The 20,111-nt window shown below is 53.6% G+C and overlaps 1 protein-coding gene across 1 annotated transcript; it reads left to right on the top strand.

Annotated features, from left to right (window-relative positions):
• The first annotated feature begins 9,647 nt into the window (after positions 1 to 9,647).
• UNC93B1 (unc-93 homolog B1, TLR signaling regulator) lies at positions 9,648 to 19,634 on the top strand. The gene is made up of 11 exons (XM_006072730.4): positions 9,648 to 9,832; positions 9,988 to 10,129; positions 10,721 to 10,874; positions 13,391 to 13,552; positions 13,769 to 13,901; positions 14,195 to 14,288; positions 14,809 to 14,933; positions 15,386 to 15,568; positions 16,392 to 16,665; positions 17,791 to 17,909; positions 18,841 to 19,634. Exons 1-11 carry the CDS (start codon positions 9,737 to 9,739, stop codon positions 19,189 to 19,191), a joined length of 1,833 nt encoding a protein of 610 aa, XP_006072792.3. The 5' UTR covers positions 9,648 to 9,736; the 3' UTR covers positions 19,192 to 19,634.
• The last annotated feature ends 477 nt before the right edge of the window (positions 19,635 to 20,111 follow it).

Raw genomic sequence — 20,111 nt, 5'->3', positions numbered from 1 at the left:
TGCAGATCTGGATGAAAAGGCCCTTGTGATCGTCACCTTTGGGCTCCCTCTCTGGGCAGAGAGATGGGGGAAGGTGAGCAGGTCATGGGCTAAGGCATCACGTTCATTCATTCATTCATTCATTCTGTCCCTCACCTGATGAGCCTGGCTCACAGAGCCTCAGATCCGAGCATCTGACCACCTGGCCTCCTGACGGATACAGGCTCCCCAGGTGACCTTAAGCAAGTCTCGACCCCTCTCCAGGCCTCTGTTTCCTCCCCCTAAAACGGGGTTGATGCTCTCTGCCTCACAGGGCTGTTGTGAGGGTGAAATCCAAGCACGTCTGGAAAGCCCCCAGCATACAGTAGGTTCTCAGTAGATACGAAGGATTTTCTGCCCCTTTCCCCACACTCCTAAGGGAGTGGCCACCCCAGGCCTTGTCCCTGGGGTCCTCCTCCCAGCTTCGCAGGCAGGACCTGTCTATGCCCCGGCAGCCACCTCCATGCAGGCCAGTGTGACCCTGGGGGGCAGTCACAGGCCACTGGGGTGCAGTGCCCAGCATACAGTCAGCACTCATTTGTGTGCTCACTTAGCAAAGCTTCACTAACACATGACACAGACTCTCGTATAATTCTCAGACGTGTGGCCTGAACTTCACAGATGAGACAGCAGAGTCAGAGATGGCCAGTGGCTGGGCCAGGGCCGCACAGAGGGACAAGCAGGGATTCTAACGCAGCCAGGTCTGAGTGCCCAGCCCTCGGCGTCTCCAGGGGGCCCCGCTGTCTTGCCTAGGAGCCGAGTGGGGTCACCCCCACTCCCAGGAGCCTTCGGGTCTCAGTTGAAAGCAGCGTTTATCCTGGACACTTGCTGTGTCAGGCGCTGGGCAGGGTCTTTAGCACATCCCAGCTCGGGGCCTCCCAATAGCTTGTGACAATCGTCATCCCCGTGGTTCTTAGTGTTTTTTATGATTTTTTAAAATAATTATTTTAATCAATTTTGTTGGCTGCACAGGGTCTTAGGTGCAGCGTGTGAAGATCTTCAATCTTTGTCGAGGCGTCTAAGAACTAGCCCCCTGACCAGGGATTCAACTCTGCCCCCTCCTCTGGAAGTGTGGAGCCTTAATCACTGAACCCCTAGGGAAGTCCTCCCATGCTTTTTAGTTTTAAAAAATGGCCAAAATCTGCCTCAAGGCCACAGAAGCAGTGTTAGGGGAATCAGCAGTGGACCCTGAGTGCTATTTTGAATTCAGTGCAGGGGTGACGCTTCACATGACCTCTGGAGCTGTTTCAGGGTGTTCGAATCAGGAATAATGTGTATACCTCCTGTTTGCTTTTCTGTGAGGAGCATCTATTATTTTCAAATGAGAACAAAAATAGATCCTAGTACAGAAAAAATTGGACCTTCCCAAGTGTCTCAACGGTAAAGAATCCACCTACGGTGCAGGAGCTGCAGGAGACTAGGGTTCAATCCCTGGGTCGGGAAGATCCCCTGGAGGAGGGCATGCCAACCCACTCCAGTATTCTTGCCTGGAGAATCCCATGGACAGAGGAGACTGGTGGGCCACAATCCATGGGGTCACAAAGAGTCAGACATGACCGAGCGACTTAGCACGCATGCATGCACACTTGGGACATTTGAATTTGTACTCTTTATGTCTGTGTTTTTTAAAAAAAGTTTTGTTATTTAGATGTAAATATATTTTCTTTTCGCTTTTAATAGGATTAAGTTGTTGTTCAGTCACTAAGTCATGTCTGACTGTTTGTGACCCCATGGACTCAGCCCACCAGGCTCCTCTGTCCATGGGTTTTCCCAGGTAAGAATTCTGGAGTGGGCTGCCATTTCCTTCTCCAGGGGATCTTCCTAACCAGGGATTGAACCAGCGTCTCTTACTTGGCAGGCAGATACTTTACCACTGAGCCACCAGGGAGGCCTGATAGGATTAGGATAGTGTCATTAACCACTGGATGCTATAAAAGTCAGATTTGGAAATGAGCTACCATGACCCCCCCTCCCCAAAATGTTCTGAAATGAATCGATTTTAACAAAGTAATTCAAAAGTAAAAGCTACCAAAGTCACAGAAAGAGTCCACATGTAACAAGAATTCCAAGACTTAATTAAATATTTCTGGGACCCTACACTGTACAGTAACCTATATTTTAGGTGTGGACCGAGATCCCACATAAAACAAGCAATATTGCTGAAAGCCAGCATCTAAGAAGTGATGCCAGGGACTTTCCTGGCAGTCCAGTGGTTAAGACTGTGCTTCCAATGCAGAGGGCATGGGTGTGATCCTTCGTTGGGGAACTGAGACCCCACATGCTGTGTGGCAAGGCCCAAAAAATAAATAAATAAATAAAAGAAGAAGTAGCTTCCAGTGGTGCTCAGCACAGAGGAGGCGGGGGGACCCACTTGTATAGGCAAACCACCCAATGTCCTTGATCTCCTCCTACCTTCTGTTTGCTTTCTGGATGATTTGTAAAATGCACTCCATCTGATTACATCTTGGGGGTCCCTCCTAGTGAGAGATACACAACCCAGGGGTGTCTGCCCATGAGCATGCAAGCCCACCCAGGTGACCTTTACCCTTTCTTGGAGGACACACATCCGCTCTGGGTAAATACCGGGCCACCTGGAACCTCAAAATGTGAATGGTGAGCTCTTGGCCGGAGGGAGCTTCCAGAGACTGCATCTCGGAGCTTTCCAGCCCCTTCAGAGGCCACCCCATCTTCCCTTTGTCCCTTTATAGGAATTCTTTGGGTTTGTCCTTTTTCCAACACAGTGAGAACTAAATATCTCCCTGCCCAGCCCGTCTCTAAGCACCCCTGGGTCTGGGGCACTGCCCTTCTCTTTCCATGGGTGTGATAGAGGAAATGTTCACAGACTGAGGTTGAGGGAACCCATTCTGCCTTATCCATGAGGTAACCTGAATTTGCTGCTGACTAGAACAGCCTGCTCATGGCCTGTCTGACAAACACTGCGCATTCGCTTCAGTCGTTAAACAAAAGGGCGCATTGACCAGAAGAATGTCCACGTTAAAAATGAAGATGATACGCCTCTCTTCCTGGGATGCCCATGCTGGTAACCCCTTCGGTGATAAGACTCCGTTTCCAGGCGCCAAGGCCATACTGACTTACTGTATTCACCCTGATTTGTTTTCTGTGAAGGCTCCCTGAAGGAACGTCTCCCTGACTTGTTTGATATTCTGTGTTCTAACAAGACATAAAACTGTGCTGAAAACCCTGTTTCTCTGGAGCAGTTCCTCAGAGTAACCTGAGAGGCTGTCTTTGGGGTTATAGTCCTCAGTTTGGCTCAAATAAAGCCCTTTTCTATTCCTATTGCTGGTGGTCTACTGATTATTTTCATCCACAGCTGTCACTCCGCTCTCACTCCTAAGTTCTGCTCAGTCTCTAAAATTCCTCTCCTTCCCTGGCCACCAGCTAGCCCCCCTCCATCCTGTTTTCAGTCGGCGGAGGCCTTTTTCACTTACACCTGTTTTCCAAGGGAGGAAATATTGGGGGTGAGTGGAAATGAGGCAAAGGGACTTCCCACACTAACACCCAGAGAAGACCGGGCACCCTGGGGATACCCCTGCATGGTGAGAGGGCCTGTCTCCCACCCTTCCGCCCTGGCTTGTCTGGGGTTTTCAGTTCTCTGTCCAAGGAACTGGAGGAGTCTGGTACACTTGGCTGAGTGATTTCTTCCCTTAATTGCTTCAAGTGCAGAAGGTGGCAGGCAGGAAGGTCATTAGCACACTATAGATGCTAGTCTCCATCCAGTCCAAGGGCCCTCTTTCTGATATGGGTTTAGGAGGGTGCGCTCCTAGGAGCCGACAAACGTCCGTGTAGTCAAAGCTATTGTTTTTCCAGTAGTTGCATGTGGATGTGAGAGCTGGACCATAAAGAAGGCCGTGCTGAAGAATTGTAGTGCTGGAAAAGACACTGGAGAGTCCGTTGGACTACAAGGAGATCAAATCAGTCAATCTAAAGGAAATCAACCCTGAATATTCATTAGAAGGACTGATGCTGAAGCTGGAGCTCCAATACTTTGGCCACCTGATGCAAAGAGCTGACTCATTGGAAAAGACCCTGATGCTGGGCAAGATTGAAGGCAGGAGGAGAAGGGGACGACAGATGATGAGATAGTTAGATGTCATCACAGACTCAATGGACATGAATCTGAGCAAACTCTGGGAGGTAATGAAGGACAGGAAAGCCTGGTGCACTGTAGTCCATGGGGTCGCAAAGAGTTGGACACGACTTAGCGACTGAATAACAACAACAAAATTTCTTCTAGTGGTGGAATAACTCAGATCTATTCTCTCAGTAGGTTTAATATTTATAATACAGTTTTGTTGTACATAGTCCTTGCACAGTGTATTAGGTCCCCAGGCTTTATTTATCTACTAGGCATGAGTGCATTCCTTCAACATTTCTCCCATACCCCACCACCTGCCCTTGCTATCACGATCCCTCTCTGTTTTTTCAGATTCTTTCTTTTTTTTTTTAAAGATTATACGTAGAAGAGACATTATCCTTCTTTGTCTGACTCATCTCACTTAGCATAAGCTCAGAATCCATCCATGTTGTCACAAATGGCAAGATTCTCTTTTTTCTTCTCATGATGGAACAGTATTCCATTGTATTCTTTTGCATCTATTCTAGATTCTATTGCATCTTTATCCACACTCATCCACGGATGGACACAGGTGGCTTCCATATCTCGACTGTTCTGAATAAAGCTGCAATCACATGGGGGTGCAGATATCTCTCTGATGTTCTGTTTTTGTTTTCTTTGGATAAATATCCAGAAGTGGGATTGTTGGATCAGACGGTGGTTCTGTTTTTAATTTTTTTGTGGAATCTCCAGATGGTTTTCCACAATGGCTGGGCCACCAACAGGGCACAAAGAGAACCAAAGGGTTCTCTTTTCTCCGCATCCTCTCCAGCACCAGTCATCTCTTGATGATAGCCTTACAGGTGTGAGGTGATATCTTACCTTGTGCTTTTGATTTGCATTTCCCTGGTGATGCAACGCGGTTGATGAAAAGATGCACAACCTCAAAGTTGAAAAGTATGTTTTATTCAACAGACCTGCTGTGGACTTAAGCCTGGGAAGCAGCCTCTCAAATAAGCTCTGAGGGAATGCTCTAAAGAGGTCAGGGAGAAGCTAGGATATATAGGAGATTATGCGACAAAAACCACGGAGCAGGAACATCAGAATATTACTGTTACAATAATGAAAGAAAATCAGACATGCCAAAGTTAATGAATTTAGTGCTTTTCTAGGTATGGGAAGCAAGAATCTAAGCTTAGTGAAATCATTCCTTTCATTCGCCCCTGAACTATCCGGGGCCAGCATCCTTCTTTTCCCCATCCTGACTCTCCTCGGGGAGTGCAGTCCAGGGCTGCTGCAGTGAGTGAGGGCAGCAGCATCCTTTATTCACTGATATGGCAGGTGACACTCTTCATCTACAGAGCACTTCTTGTGCTGTTGGCCATTTGTATGTCTTTAGGAAAAAAAAGTCCATTTAGCTCCTGTTGTTATTTTATTTTATTTTTTTGGCTTCAAAGCATATGGGATTTTAGTTCCCCAAACAGGGATTGGACCTGCACCATCTGCATTCGAAGCACGGAGTCTTAATCACTGCCGGGGAAGCCTCCCCTACCCATTTTTAAATTGGTTTTTGTTGTTGCTGTTATTGAGTTGTATGAGTTCTTTATGAATTATGGATTGAACCCCTTATCAGATGCACGATTTGAAATAATTCTCCCTCATTCCATCAGTTCAGTTCAGTTCAATTGCTCAGTCGTGTCCGACTCTTTGTGACCCCATGAACTGCAGCACACCAGGCCTCCCAGTCCATCATCAACTCCCAGAGTCCATCCAAACCCATGTCCATTGCGTCGGTGATGCCATCCAACCATCTCATCCTCTGTCATCCCCTTCTCCTCCTGCCTTTGATCTTTCCCAGCATCAGGGTCTTTTCAAATGAGTCAGCTCGTCGCACCAGGTGGCCAAAGTATTGGAGTTTCAGCTTCAACATCAGTCGTATCAATGAACACTCAGGACTGATCTCCTTTAGGATGGACTGGTTGGATCTCCTTGCTGTCCATGGGGCTCTCAAGAGTCTTCTCCAACACCAAAGCATCAATTCTTTGGCGCTCAGCTTTCTTTATAGTCCAACTCTCACATCCATACACGACTACTGGAAAAACCACAGCCTTGACTAGATGGACCTTTGTTGGCAAAGTGATGTCTCTGCTTTTTAATCTGCTGTCTAGGTTGGTCATAACTTTCCTTCCAAGGAGCAAGCATCTTTTAATTTCATGGCCGCAATCACCATCCCCAATGATTCTGGAGTGCAGAAAAATAAAGTCAGCCACTGTTTCCGCTGTTTCCCCATCTATCTGCCATGTTAATTTATTATTTTATTTTTTTGGCTGCGCTGGGTCTTTGTTGCTGTGCATGTTTCTCTAGTTGCAGTGGGCGGGAGTTACTCTCGAGTTATGGTGCACAGGCTTCTCCTTGTGGTGAAAGTGAAAGTCGCTCAGTTGTGTCTGACTCTTTGCGACCCCACGGACTATACAGTCCTTGGAATTCTCCAGGCCAGAATACTGGAGTGGGTAGCCTTTGCCTTCTCCAGGAGATCTTCCTGACCAGGGATCGAACGCAGGTCTCCCGCATCGCAGGCAGATTCTTTACCAGCTGAGCCCCCAGGGAAGCCCTCTCCTTGTGGTGGCTTCTCTTATTTCGGAGCGTGGGCTCTGGAGCACGCAAGCACAGGTTTCAGTAGTGCTGGCGCTCAGGCTTAGCTGCCCCCTCAGCACATGGAATCTTCCTGGACCAGAGATCAAGACTGTGTCCCCTGCAGTGGCAGGAGGCTTCTTAACCACTGGATCACCAAGGTAGTCCTATAGGGTGCCTTTTTATTTTAATGGTTTCTTTTGCAGTGTTTAGTTCAGTTCAGTCGCTCAGTCGTGTCCGACTCTTTGCGACCCCATGGACTGCAGCACGCCAAGCTTCCCTGTCCGTTACCAACTCCCAGAGCTTACTAAAACTCCTCTCCATTGAGTTGGTGATGCCATCCAACCATCTCATCCTCTCTTATCCCCTTCTCCTCCTGCCTTCAATCTTTCCCAGCATCAAGGTCTTTTCTAATGAGTCAGTTCTTTGCATCAGGTATAGAAACTTTAAAGTTGATATAATCCTACCTGTTGATTTTTTTTTCTTTTGTTGTTTGTGCTTTTGATGTTGTAACTGAGACATCGTTGCAAGACCCATATTGAGAAGCTACTATTTTTTTTTTAAGCTTTAAACTTTTTGTTTTGTATTGGGGATATAGCCGATTAACAATGTTGTGGCAGTTTCAGGCGAGCAACTAAGTGACTCAGCCATACATACACAGCATCTTTTCTCCCCCAACCTCACTCCCATCCAGGCTGGCATATAACATTAAGTAGAGTTCCATGTGCTATGCAGTAGGTCCTTGTTGGTTATCTATTTTGAATATAGAAGTGTGTACATGACTCTCAGGAGCTACTACATTTTCTTCTAGGAGTCTTATTAGGTATTAGGCTATTAGATACTATGTGTCTTTGCCTACAAACACCCATATAGTCAAAGCTATGTTTTTTCTAGTAGTCGTGTATGGATGTGAGAGCTGGACAATCAAAAAAGGCTGAGAGCCAAAGAATTGATATCTTTGAACTGTGGTGTTGGCGAAGACTCTTGAGAGTCCCTTGGACAAGGAAATCAAACCAGTCCATCCTAAAGGAAATCAACCCTGAATATTCATTGGAAGGACTGAGCTGAAGTGGAAACTCCAATACTTTGGCCACCTGATGTGAAGAGTCGGCTCATTGGAAAAGACCCTGATCCTGGGCAAGATTGAAGGCAGGAGAGAAGGGGATGGCAGAGGATGAGATGGTTGGATGGCATCACCGACTCAATGGACATGAGTTTGAGAAAACTCTGGGAGATGGCGGTGGACAGGGAAGCCTGGTGTGCTGCAGTCCATGGAGTTGCAAAGACTCAGATGTGACTGAGCGACTGAACAACAATGTGTCTTTGATCCATTTCAAGTTAATTTCTGTGAGTACCTTCAGAGAGAGGTCCAATTTCATTTTGAGCATGTAGTTATCCAGTTTTGCCAACACCATCTGTTGAAGAGACTATCCAGGAACCAATATTTTTAAAAGCTTCCCAGATATTTCTAACCAGGCAGATATCCAGAGCTGTGGAGTGTCACCTCCAGCAAAGCAGAAATTTCCTGGGCTCTCACTGTGTCCAGTCAGAAGTGGGCAGGAGGCTCTGAACCCTGCTGCAGTGTGGTGCTGGGGTTGGTCACCCTACTACAGTCCAGCAGCCCCCACAACCTTCTGTCTCCCAATGACCCTGCAAAAGGAAGCTCAGGGTGACTGGGAGGTGGGTGTGGGCTGCCAAGGCCTCTGTTGGGAGCTTCTCCCGGGTGCTGTGGGGACTCTTTGAAGTGAAGTGTTAGTCGCTCAGTCATGTCCGACTCCTTGGGACCCCATGGACAGTAGCCCACCAGACTCCTTTGTCCATGGAATTTTCCAGGCAAGAATACTGGATTGGGTTGCCATTTCCTTGGCATTGCCAAGATTCCAGGGGATCTTCCTGACCCAAGGATTGAACCCTTGTCTCCTGCATTGCAGGAAGATTCTTTACCAACTGAGCCACCAGGGAATCCTTGGGGGGCTCTTTGGTGACCTGCAAACACATCAGATGGGGCCTGGAGATGGGATAGAGATGACAGTGGGAAGTCTGAGGGAAGCTTGTTATGGTCCTGCACTTTCCTAAGGCTTTGCATTAACCCAGGAATCCCGAAATAGCTCTTTGAACCCTTTGAGCTGAGTATCCCCTGGTTTGTTGTTGTTGTTCAGTCTCTCAGTAGTGTCCGACTCTTTGCAACCACATGGATTGCAGCATGCCAGGCTTCCTGGTCTTTCACCAACTCCTGGAACTTGCTCAAACTCATGTCCATCGAGGTGGTGATGCCATCCAACCATCTCATCCTCTGTCATCCCCTTCTCCTCCTACCTTCAATCTTTCCTAGCATCAGGGTCTTTCACATCAGGTGGCCAAAGTATTGGAGTTTCAACTTCAGCATCAGCCCTTCCAATGAATATTCAGGACTGATTTCCTTTAGGATGGACTGGTTTGATCTCCTTGTAATCCAAGGGACTCTCAGGAGTCTTCTCCAACACCAGAGCTCAAAAGCATCAATTCTTCCCTCCTCAGCCTTCTTTACGTCCAACTCTCACATCCATTCAGGACTACTGGAAAAACAGTAGCTTTGACTAGACAGATCTTTGTCAGCAAAGTGATGTCTCTGCTTTTTAATCCCTGGTTTACAGGTGAGGAAACAGAGTCACAGAGAAGTGGAGTTAATCTCCAGAGTCACAACACAGGAAAGTGGCAGAGTGGGGATTCGAACTATCACCTCCCATCCCTGAGGCCACTGAGGGACACGTGAGTGCTCCCCTACACACACAGACACGCACAGAGACATAGAAATAGACACAACGGACACGCAGACACACACAGACACACACACACACACACACAGACACACACACACACACACACACACACACGCCGGGCACGCCCCCAGCCGCGCAGGGCCTCCCCTAGGGGAGGAGGTGGCCCGGGGGCGGGGAGCGGCCGGTCCTGGCGCCGGGAGGAAGTGCCGGCCCCTTGCCTGACTCCAGGGCGAGTCCTCCCTCGGGTCGGGCCATGGAGGCGGAGCCGCCGCTCTACCCGGTGGCGGGGGCCGCGGGGCCGCAGGGCGATGAGGACCGGCTCGGGGTTCCCGACGGGCCCGAGGCCCCGGTGAGCGGGGACGCGGATGGCGTCGGGGCGCGGGCACCGGGAGGACCTGGGACTCCCCGGCGGGAGTGGGATGCGGCCCCGGGAGCCGGGGGCGGCGGGGCTGGACGCGGGAGCGGCCGGGATGCGCCTTTGCGAGCGGCCGTGATGCCCCGCAGCTGGACGAGCTGGTGGGCGCGTACCCCAACTACAACGAGGAGGAGGAGGAGCGCCGCTACTACCGCCGCAAGCGGCTCGGCGTACTCAAGAACGTGCTGGCGGCCAGCGCGGGCGGCATGCTCACCTACGGCGTCTACCTGGGTAGGTGGCCGGCGGCGCGCCCCGCTGGGGCGGGCTGGGCCCCGGGCCCGGCGAGGAGGCACGGCCCGCGGGCTCCGCGCAGGGACCCAAGGCTCCCCGCCTCCCCTCCTCCGGCTCCGTCTGCGGACCTGAGGTTTCTCACGGAAAGAGAAACCTCGGCCTCCCTTCCTCTTTCACTTCTCGATCTGCGCCCTCGCAGATGCAGCTGCGGCGCCCCTTCAGTGGGTGCGTCCCCGGGCGGCGGGGCGGGGACAGCCTCGGCCCTCGAGAGTGTGTGGGCGGCGGGCTGGGAGCCCTGGGCGGGGTCTGCTGTCATCCTGGGTGGCGGGGCGGCAGAGCATGGGGGCGCTGGGGTCCGAAAGTCCTGCAGAGCGACGCAGGGGAGGGGCGTCTAGTTTCAAGTTGCCGTCGTTGCCACTGGTAGCGGCACGCTCGACCAGTCTGGGCCGTCCCGCTGTCCTGGGCATTGGAGTTAGGGATCCCTTTGGTGCCTGGAGCTCCCTGCCCGGCTTTGCGTTCCCGCCTCTGCTTGGTTGCCCCCAGATCCAGGCGGCCCCCTCCATGTCCGCTCCCTGCCCACCCCCACCCCAGGCCTCCTGCAGATGCAGCTGATCCTGCACTATGATGAGACCTACCGCGAGGTGAAGTACGGCAACATGGGGCTGCCCGACATCGACAGCAAGATGCTGATGGGTATCAACGTGACACCCATCGCCGCCCTGCTCTACACGCCCGTGCTCATCAGGTGGTCGTCCCTGCCAGGGCTGGGCTGCCCCCACTCCGACCTTGAAGGGGTGCAAGGGCTGTTGGACACCGGGCTCTCCAGCTGCCCTGGTGTTCCTGGCGGGTGGGGAGAGGCCTTGCTGACCTGGAGAAGGGGTGAAACCCAGGTTTGGGGAAGAAACAGGAGCTTTGCCCTGGGACACCGTGGGTCTCAAGCAACAGGAATTCACTCTGGCTCCTTCCCTCAGCTTGCCCATACCCCACGTGGCATCATTCTCGTGCCCTGCTTTGTGGCCTGTGGCCACAATGACCTTATGAGGTCAGGGCTGTGGCGTTTCTGGAAAGAATCTGATCAGCTAGCAAAGCCCAGGGACACACCCCAGGACCTATCAGGGTGGCAGTGTTGAAGGACATCGCTCAGTGCAAAGGGCATGGTTCAGCAGGTGCCCTGGGGGCGTCTACTCCAGACCTGCACCTTACTGGCATCCAGGGCCATCTCCAGGCCCTCCACCAGAACCTAACCACCAAGTGGTAGGTCTGTGTTCAGATGGGACCCAGAGAGCAGTGCATACACTGGATCTGTTCCCCTGTCTTTCCAAAACAAAAGCAACCCCCCCCCCCCCCAGCTCCTGGGCTGTTTCCTTGTCTTAAAACTAAAAAGAGAGAGGTGGTGAGGGAGAGAGAGAGGCTGAGAAAGGAAGGAAGGAAGGAAGAAAACCTCCTAGGATAAACGTTCAGAACTGCCCTGACTAGGTCAAAAGCATATAAAAGGCTTTATGGCTCTTGAAACCTATCGCTATTATTCACAGGGACCTCCTTTCATTTCCTTTGTGCTGGGCACTTTATAAGCATATCGCATTCCCTACAAGCCAAGGTGGATGCTCTAATCTTAGACACAGGGAGACCAAGAGATTGAACCCATTCCCACAGGCAGAAGTGCAGACTGAAAGTTTGAACCCAGGCAGAGTGACTCGGAACCCCCATGCTTTCCCTACCCCCATACTCCCAGGTGGACTTTCCAAAGGACTGTACCACCTGCCTGAGCACTGACTGTGGCATTTTTAAAATCACAGCCTCATCAGCAATGAGTGTTAGTATTTTTACTTTTTTTCAGTTTCAGAATGTATAGTGCAGTTTCGGTGCCCTTCCCCAAATAGATTAGAGGAGAATGACACCCCACTCCAGTACTCTTGCCTGGAAAATCCCACAGACAGAGGAGCCTGGTGGGCTGCAGTCCATGGGGTCGCACAGAGTTGGACACGACTGAAGGGACTTAGCAGGAGCAGCAGCAGCCTGTCTGTTTATTAGATGGCAGTTCAGTGCAGTGCAGTCGCTCAGTTGTGTCTGATTCTTTGTGACCCTGTGGACTGCAGCATGCCAGGCCTCCCTGACCATCACCAACTCCAAGCTTACTCAAACTCCTGTCCATTGGGTCAGCGATGCCATCCAACCACCTCATCCTCTGTCGTCCCCTTCTCCTCCTGCCCTCAATCTTTCCCAGGATCAGGATCTTTTCTGATGAGTTGACTTTTTCCCATCAGGCGGCCAAAGTATTGGAGCTTCAGCTTCAGCATCAGTCCTTTCAATGAATATTCAGGGTTGATTTCCTTTAGGATGGACTAGTTTGATCCTAGGAGTGTGAACACACTATCATGGTTATCTAGGTCATTAAGACCTTTTTTGTATAGTTCTGTGTATTCTTGCCACCTCTTCTTAATCTCTTCACAAGCAAGTATACTCCAATTAAAAAAAAAAAAAGAGCCAGGAAGACCCTGTTGTAGAAGAGAAAGCAATTGTATCAGAAAATCAGAGTCACTGAACTTTGAGCTTGCTGGAAACTCAAATAAAGGAAATAATGAGCACAAATACTCAAAACAAACAAACAAAAACCAAAACAAAGCTAATCCCAAGATCAGAGGGGTGGTTTCTAACCTGATCAGCCTCCGCGCCCTGAATGGGCCCTTGTCCTGTCCTTTGTCAACCCCTTCCTAATATGATGTGACATTTTCCAAGAGCCAGTGAGGCTGATGTTCTAGGAGCCAGTGAAGAGGAAACTTCCCAACTGACCACGCTGGACTGAAAGGGCAAAGTGCAGAGGGGACGGGGCACCAGGGCTCTCTCCGTGGTCCTCAGTTTCCTGGGACAAGTTCCTCGGACATTCGCTTGGGTCCCGCATGTGGGTAGAGGAGGGGCCTCGGTAGTCAGTCCAGAACACAGATGAGGGCTTCTTGTGTCCATGGGCCACTGTCTCCTGACAGCCTCTCCCCGCTTTGTCTCCTCCATGCCTGCAGTGGCCGTGAGAGGCCTGCCGCTGGGGCACGGCGCACATTACATCTGTGTGTTTACAGTGGCTCACCTGAGGCCACCAGCAAGTCCGTACCTCTGAGACTCTAGCTCAGGTCCCTCGATTCCAAGGCCAGGGGTCTCTGCCCACCTCAGCCAGCCTCAGGAGCTGAGACCCAGAGTTGTGGCCCTGTGGTTTTGGGCTGAAGCCCTCTGGGTAGCCCGTGGTGCCAGCATCCTTCCTACCACTTGCAGGTTCTTTGGCACCAAGTGGATGATGTTCCTGGCTGTGGGCATCTACGCCCTCTTCGTCTCCACCAACTACTGGGAGCGCTACTACACGCTTGTGCCCTCAGCCGTGGCCCTGGGCATGGCCATTGTGCCTCTTTGGGCCTCCATGGGCAACTACATCACCAGGTGAGTCTGGTGGACAGCAGGGTAGAAGACCGGGGACCCAACAGAGTTGTATTGCCCACCTCAGCTGGGGGACCTTAGGCCAGCCTTATTTGCCCTCTGGGCCTCAGTTTCCCCATTAGTGGGACACAGGCCAGGTAACACATATGCCTGGGTACAGAGAGTGAGGCATCTGGCTGACGTAGGGCTGGGGAGAGCCTTCTCTCCTTTGTGGTCCAGGATGGCCCAGAAATACTACGAGTACTCCCACTACAAGGAGCAGGATGAGCAGGGCCCCCAGCAGCGCCCACCACGGGGCTCCCATGCACCCTACCTCCTGGTCTTCCAAGCCATCTTCTACAGCTTCTTCCACGTGAGTGCCATGCAGCCCATCCCAGTCTTTCCAGCCCTCTAGTCCACTGCCCTTTCTTAGGCCAACCCTTGCTTGCTTACCTCTAGTGACAGAGACCTCATCACCTCACTGTCCATGGTGCTGACCAGGAGGAAGTCCTCCTGCATCGGGCACCCCCACCACTGGACTGCCCCCCAGAGATGGGAGGGCCCCTGTCCTCCCAAGGCTGTGCCCAGACCCCTCCCAGATGGTGCCTGTCCTCTCCACCTGGTTCCATGCCCCGAACCTGACCCACACCACTCTCCTGCCCACAGCTGAGCTTCGCCTGCGCCCAACTGCCCATGATCTACTTCCTGAACCACTACCTTTATGACCTGAACCACACGCTGTTCAACGTGCAGAACTGTGGTTAGTGCTCAGGGGGGTGGGTTCCCTACGGTCTGCTTGCCTCCCCTGCTGAGTCACCCGGCAGACACTGGGCCCTCAAGGGCAGAAAGGATGCCCTTGCTCACAGGAACCAGAGCTGAGAGCCTGCCATCACAGCTCTGGTGATTGGGAAAAGCAAAGGGCCTTGTTCTTAGGACATCTGACTCAACCTGGGGTCAGGGTAGGGTGCATCCAGGAAGGCTGCCTAGAGGAGGTCCATCTGGGCTGAGGCTGCCTGTGGATCTCTCAGGATCAAGTATACCCTCAATGCAGGGAGATGTATGGAGGTGGGAGGTGGGCGAGATACTTTCAGCCCCCTTGGCCCTCACCTCCAAAGGGCTTTCCCAAGGAACCCTGCCTTTGCAGGCACGGATCCTCAGCCACCCCTCTAACCCTCCCCTCACCCATCTGCTTGGTCTCATTTCTTTATGGCTGAGTTGCCAGTGTGCCCTGCTCCCTGCCTCACGATGCACCGCCCCCCACCCCCCTTCCCCTTTCTCAGGCACTAACAGCCAGGGCATCCTCCTCGGCTTCAACAAGACGGTTCTGCGAACGCTACCGCGGAGCCGAAACCTCATTGTGGTGGAGAGCGTGCTCATGGCGGTGGCCTTCCTGGCCATGCTGCTGGTGCGGCCCGGGGTGGGGGTGTGGCGGGGTCAGGTCTGGGGCCCTTGGTGGGGAGAGAGGCGGCTTCGTCCGGTCTGGAGTCAGGGCTGAGTCCTCGGGAGGGGACCTGAGCCTACGCGCTGGGCTTGAGGCTCGCAGGTGTGGCCGATGCCTGTGGACTGAGAGAGGAGTTGGAATGCCAGAGGCCAGTGAGAGAGGGTCCAGGCCAGATCCGGGGTCGAGCTGGAGACAGGGTCCTGGAGGACTGGTTGTGACACCGGGCGGAACCGGGGGTTGGGGGAATGGGGGGCGGGGCGAGGGTCCGAGGTGTGGCTTCAACCTGGGGGCGGGGCCGGGAGGCCCGTCCTGGGATTTGCCGGGGGCGGGGCGGGGCCGAGGGGCGGGGCCGAGTTCAAGGGGCGGAGCCAAAGGCTCCCGGCTGCCCGCCCCCTCCCTCACCTCCTGGCCCGCAGGTGCTGGGCCTGTGCGGAGCCGCATACCGGCCCACGGAGGAGATCGACCTGCGCAGCGTGGGCTGGGGCAACATCTTCCAGCTGCCCTTCAAGCACGTGCGCGACTTCCGCCTGCGCCACCTCGTGCCCTTTTTCATCTACAGCGGCTTCGAGGTGCTCTTTGCCTGCACTGGTCTCGCGCTGGTAAGTGCAGCCTGCAGAGGGTAAAGCCAGATAAAGTCCACGACATCCCGTTAAATTTGAGTTTCGGATAAACAACAAATAGGTTTCGAATTTATCAGTTCAGTTCAGTTCAGTTGCTCAGCCGTGTCTGCTCTTTGTATCCCCAGGGACTGCAGCACGCCAGGCCTCCCTGTCCATCGCCAACTCCTGGAGTTTACCCAAACTCATGTCCATTGAGTTGGTGATGCCATCCAACCATTTCATCCGCTGTCGTCCCCTTCTCTTCCTGCCTTCAATCTTTCCCAGCATCAGGGTCTTTTCAAATTTCGAATTTATAAGTATGTGTAATAAAAACACAGTTGGCCCTCCGCATTCACAAATCCAGAGGGCCCACAGCACTGCCCCATTTTATAGAAGGGATTTAAGCATCCACAGAGGGTGTCTGCGGAGAGTCCTGGAGCTAACCCCCTGCAGACACCGAGGGACAATTGTAGGCCCAGATATTCCCCCCCCTCTCCTTTTGCCTCTCTCCCTCAATCCCCCTGTATCTTGGGAAAGTTACTTTCACCTCTCCCAGCCTGCTTCCTCATTTGTGAAGTGTCTAATGACTCACTTCCAGTTGAGACAGAATCGTGCTCAGAAAGTGTTTGGTTCCACGTGGGTTCCAACCTTGGTGTCCGGGGCCACTGTCCAAGCATTTTCTCATGGTCTATCACTAAGGAATCTTCCCACGAGCTTTGGAGGAAGTTGGCCCTGTGGTGGCCGTTGAGAGGGCAGGATGTGGCATGATATGAGTCAAAGAGCCTGGGCCAGCTGACCACCAACCTCACCCCTGTCCCCCTAGGGCTACGGCGTGTGCTCGGTGGGGCTGGAACGCCTGGCGTACCTCCTCGTGGCTTATAGCCTGGGCGCCTCGGCCTCCTCGGCCCTGGGCCTGCTGGGGCCGTGGCTGCCACGCCCGGTGCCCCTGGTGGCCGGGGCTGGACTGCACCTGCTGCTCACTCTGAGCCTCTTCTTCTGGGCTCCCAAGCCCCGGACCCTGCAGCACATCTGGATCCTCTACACAGTAGCCGTGCTCTGGGGTGTGGGCAGTGCCCTCAACAAGACTGGGATCAGCAGTGAGTATAGCCGTGGGCTCTGGGTAGCTGGACAGGGGATCCAGGGGCTCCTCGGGGCAGTTGTGGGAAGCACAGACATCCCAGGGACAGACTTAGGGGCAATGGACACCCTGGAGGTCTGTCATGGGGCCTGTGCACTTGCTGGGGGCAGGTGGGGATCCCTATGTTGAGGGGGGGAAGTCCATGGACACTGCAGGGACAGATGGGGGCTGTGGACACCCTCAAAGCAGGTATTGAGTCACCTGCATGGACATCCTGTCAACTCCCAGGGCAGGCATGGGATTCAGGGTGACATTGTGTGGTTCCGTGAGCTGACTCTGTGTTCTGTGGACACCTCTTCAGTTCAGTTCAGTTCAGTTCAGTTGCTCAGTTGTGTCTGACTCTGCAACTCCATGAACTGCAGCACGCCAGGCTTCCCTGTCCATCACCAACTCCTGGAGTTTACTCAAACTCATGTCCATTGAGTCGGTGATGCCATCCAACCATCTCATCCTCTGTCATCCCCTTCTCCTCCCACCTTCAATCTTTCCCAGCATCAGGATCTTTTCCAATGAGTCAGTTCTTCGCATCAGGTGGCCAAAGTATTGGACACCTCTTAGGGACCATGTAAAAAAAAACACTGGGGAGGCCTTATTTCATACTAGGGGGCAGGGTCCACCTTGGCATAGTTTTCAGAACACTGGAAACATATCAAGGTCTGTGCCCCAGAGCAGGTCCATTGCATCCCAGAAAAATAACCAGGATGTGTCCATTAGGGGGCTCACTGGAAAAGTCCCTGATGCTTGGAAAGATTGAAGGCAAAAGGAAAAGGGGTCAACAGAGGATGAAATGGTTAGTTAGCATCACTGACTCAATGGACATGAGTTTCAGCAAACTCCGGGAGATAGTGCAGGACAGGGAAGCCTGGAGAGCTGCAGTCCATGGGATCGCAGAGTCGGAGCCGACTGAGCGACTGAACAACAACGAACCACTAGGGGGCAAGCCAGGACCGGTTTACAACAGCTTTCTAAGCGCTCTTGCCAAGGGTTAGGACCAGCGCAGGGCATCTGGGGGTCCCCAGAGGGAGATTGGCAGCTCTGGGCCCCACCTGGCCCCTCTCCCCTCTCTGCCCTGCCCTGTCTGCAGCACTCCTGGGAATCCTGTATGAGGACAAGGAGAGGCAAGACTTCATCTTCACCATCTATCACTGGTGGCAGGCTGTGGCCATCTTCACCGTCTACTTGGGCTCAAGCCTGCCCATGAAGGTAAGGGCCGTCCCTACTCGACCCCCTAGACAACAGATACTTTTGAGTGCCCACCCTGGCCTCACTTGAAAGGCATTCTCTGTCCAAGGGCCAGGCCCTGGGCAAAGCCCACTGGTTGGCCCCACACCCATCACTGCTTCATCTCCTGCCAGCCTCAGTTTACCCGTGTCTGAAAGGGTTCATAGTTTGCCCTCTCCTTGTGGGCACATCCCAGCTGCCTGGTGGGTTGTTTGGTCACCTGTTCACTAGATGTTGGGCTCTGAGCTGGATGCGGAAGGTCCCTCTCCCTTCTTGACCCTCAAGGGTCCTGGCCAACTTTAAAAACAATTAAAAAAAAATTTTATTTGGCTGCACTGGGTCTTAGTTACAGCACACAGGATCTTAGTTGGAGCATGTGGGATCTAGTTCCCTGGCCAGGGATTGAACCTGGGCCCCTTGCATTGGGAGCACAGAGTCTTAGCCACTGGACTATCAGGGAAATCCCTGGCCAACTTTTTTTTTTTTTTTTTAATGACAGAATACAGAATAGCAGGGAGTATGCCTGTGAATATGTGTGAATGTACTGCCTTATGATGTAAAATTATTTCTGACTGCCTGTTACAGTCAAACTCTGTAACAAGTGGTTACACTTGGTCCTCACATATAAGGGACAGAGTAATCTAAGCCCTGTTAAGGTGGGCCAAGCCTCCCTTCACATCTACCCCAGGAGGCAAAAGGATTATCATTACAGTAAGGGAAACCGAGGCCCTGAGAAGTAGGGTGGCCGTAAGGGACAGAGCTGGGGTTTGGGCCTTGCTGGCAGGACGGTACCCAGAACTTGGCTGGCCCCCAGGAGGACGGAAGGGCAGCCGAGGAGCTGCGGCGGGCCTATCCGGGCGAGGGGCGGGGCCGGCGGCCGCGGGTCCCCTGCATTTAACCCCTGTTGGCCCAGGCTAAGCTGACGGTGCTGCTGGTGACGCTGGTGGCGTCCGCGGCCTCCTACCTGTGGATGGAGCAGAAGCTGCGGCGAGGCGTGGTCCCGCGCCAGCCCCGCATCCCGCGTCCCCAGCACAAAGTGCGCGGCTACCGCTACCTGGAGGAGGACAACTCCGACGAGAGCGACGCGGAGGGCGAGCGCGGCGGCTGCGGAGGCGGCGGCGGCGGCGGCGGCGGCCGGGGGGACTGTGCGGAGGAGGAGGCGCCGCCCGTGTGGCCACGACCCGGCCCGGAACCAGCCGGTCTCTACCGCCGGCCCTGTCCCTACGAACAGGCTCAGGGAGGCGATGGGCCGGAGGAGCAGTGAAGGACCAAGCGTGATCTCCGGCCTAGGTTTAACGCGTCTCAGGTCGGGGTCCCTCTGATTCCGCGCGCCAATTTCCGGAAGGACCCTCTGCTCGCCCCGCCCCGGGTTCAGGAACCCCCCTCCCAGAGCCTGGCCACCTGGAGCTTGGGATCGTCCCCGCAGCCTCTTCCAAGGCGGACTGGGTCCTCGAGACCCCTCCGCCAGGCCCAGGGTTCAAGAGACCGCACAGCGGAAACCCTCCTCCGACCTTAGGGGCCACTCTCCACGACCCACTCCCCGGCCCCAGCCCCGGGGCAGGGACCCCGCAGTCCCGCCCCAGCTCTCGGCTCCAGAACTGGGCTGATCGATGTGTCGCCTGCTTTGCACATCCTTCCCCACGGTCCGCCGAGATGTACGACGACTTTAAGAAAATGGGCAATAAAGAGATTTTTGTATTGTCCTGATTGGGAAGCGTGTCGTGGGTGAGTGGAGATGGCCCGGCGTGTGTGGCCGGGTGACCCAGCCGACTGGGGCACTGGGATCGCCTGCCTTGAACTGAGATTGGGGAGGGCCCCGCTCACCAGGCTGTTCCCGCTCCTGGAGGTACCGCCTCTCCCCACAGCCGCCGGCTTTTGCCAGTTCCACCGCACCCACTCAGGACAAAGAGGCGCCTGGGGGTCGTCAGTAGGGACCTCAGGGGAGTGTGATGGGGGCAGCAAGCCCCCCGTTGGGCTAGAGGAGAGGATGGAGTCCCACAGCCCAGGTCCCTCTGCCCCCTCCTCTAGCATCCCCAGCCCTCCTGCTCCACCCCCATCCTTTCCTTACCCCTTGGGCCGCTTCTGCCCACAGCTTCCCAAGGGACTCCTTTTGGGGCCAAGTCCATTTCTGAGCCGTGCACGGGTCACCCCGTGTCTAGTATGGGCCTGAGGCATTGATGTCTG

The sequence above is a fragment of the Bubalus bubalis genome, chromosome 5, assembly GCF_019923935.1.
Source record: "Bubalus bubalis isolate 160015118507 breed Murrah chromosome 5, NDDB_SH_1, whole genome shotgun sequence".
Lineage (NCBI taxonomy): Eukaryota > Metazoa > Chordata > Mammalia > Artiodactyla > Bovidae > Bubalus > Bubalus bubalis.
Note: the sequence above shows the minus strand (reverse complement) of the source record. Positions and strands in the feature narration are given on the sequence as shown.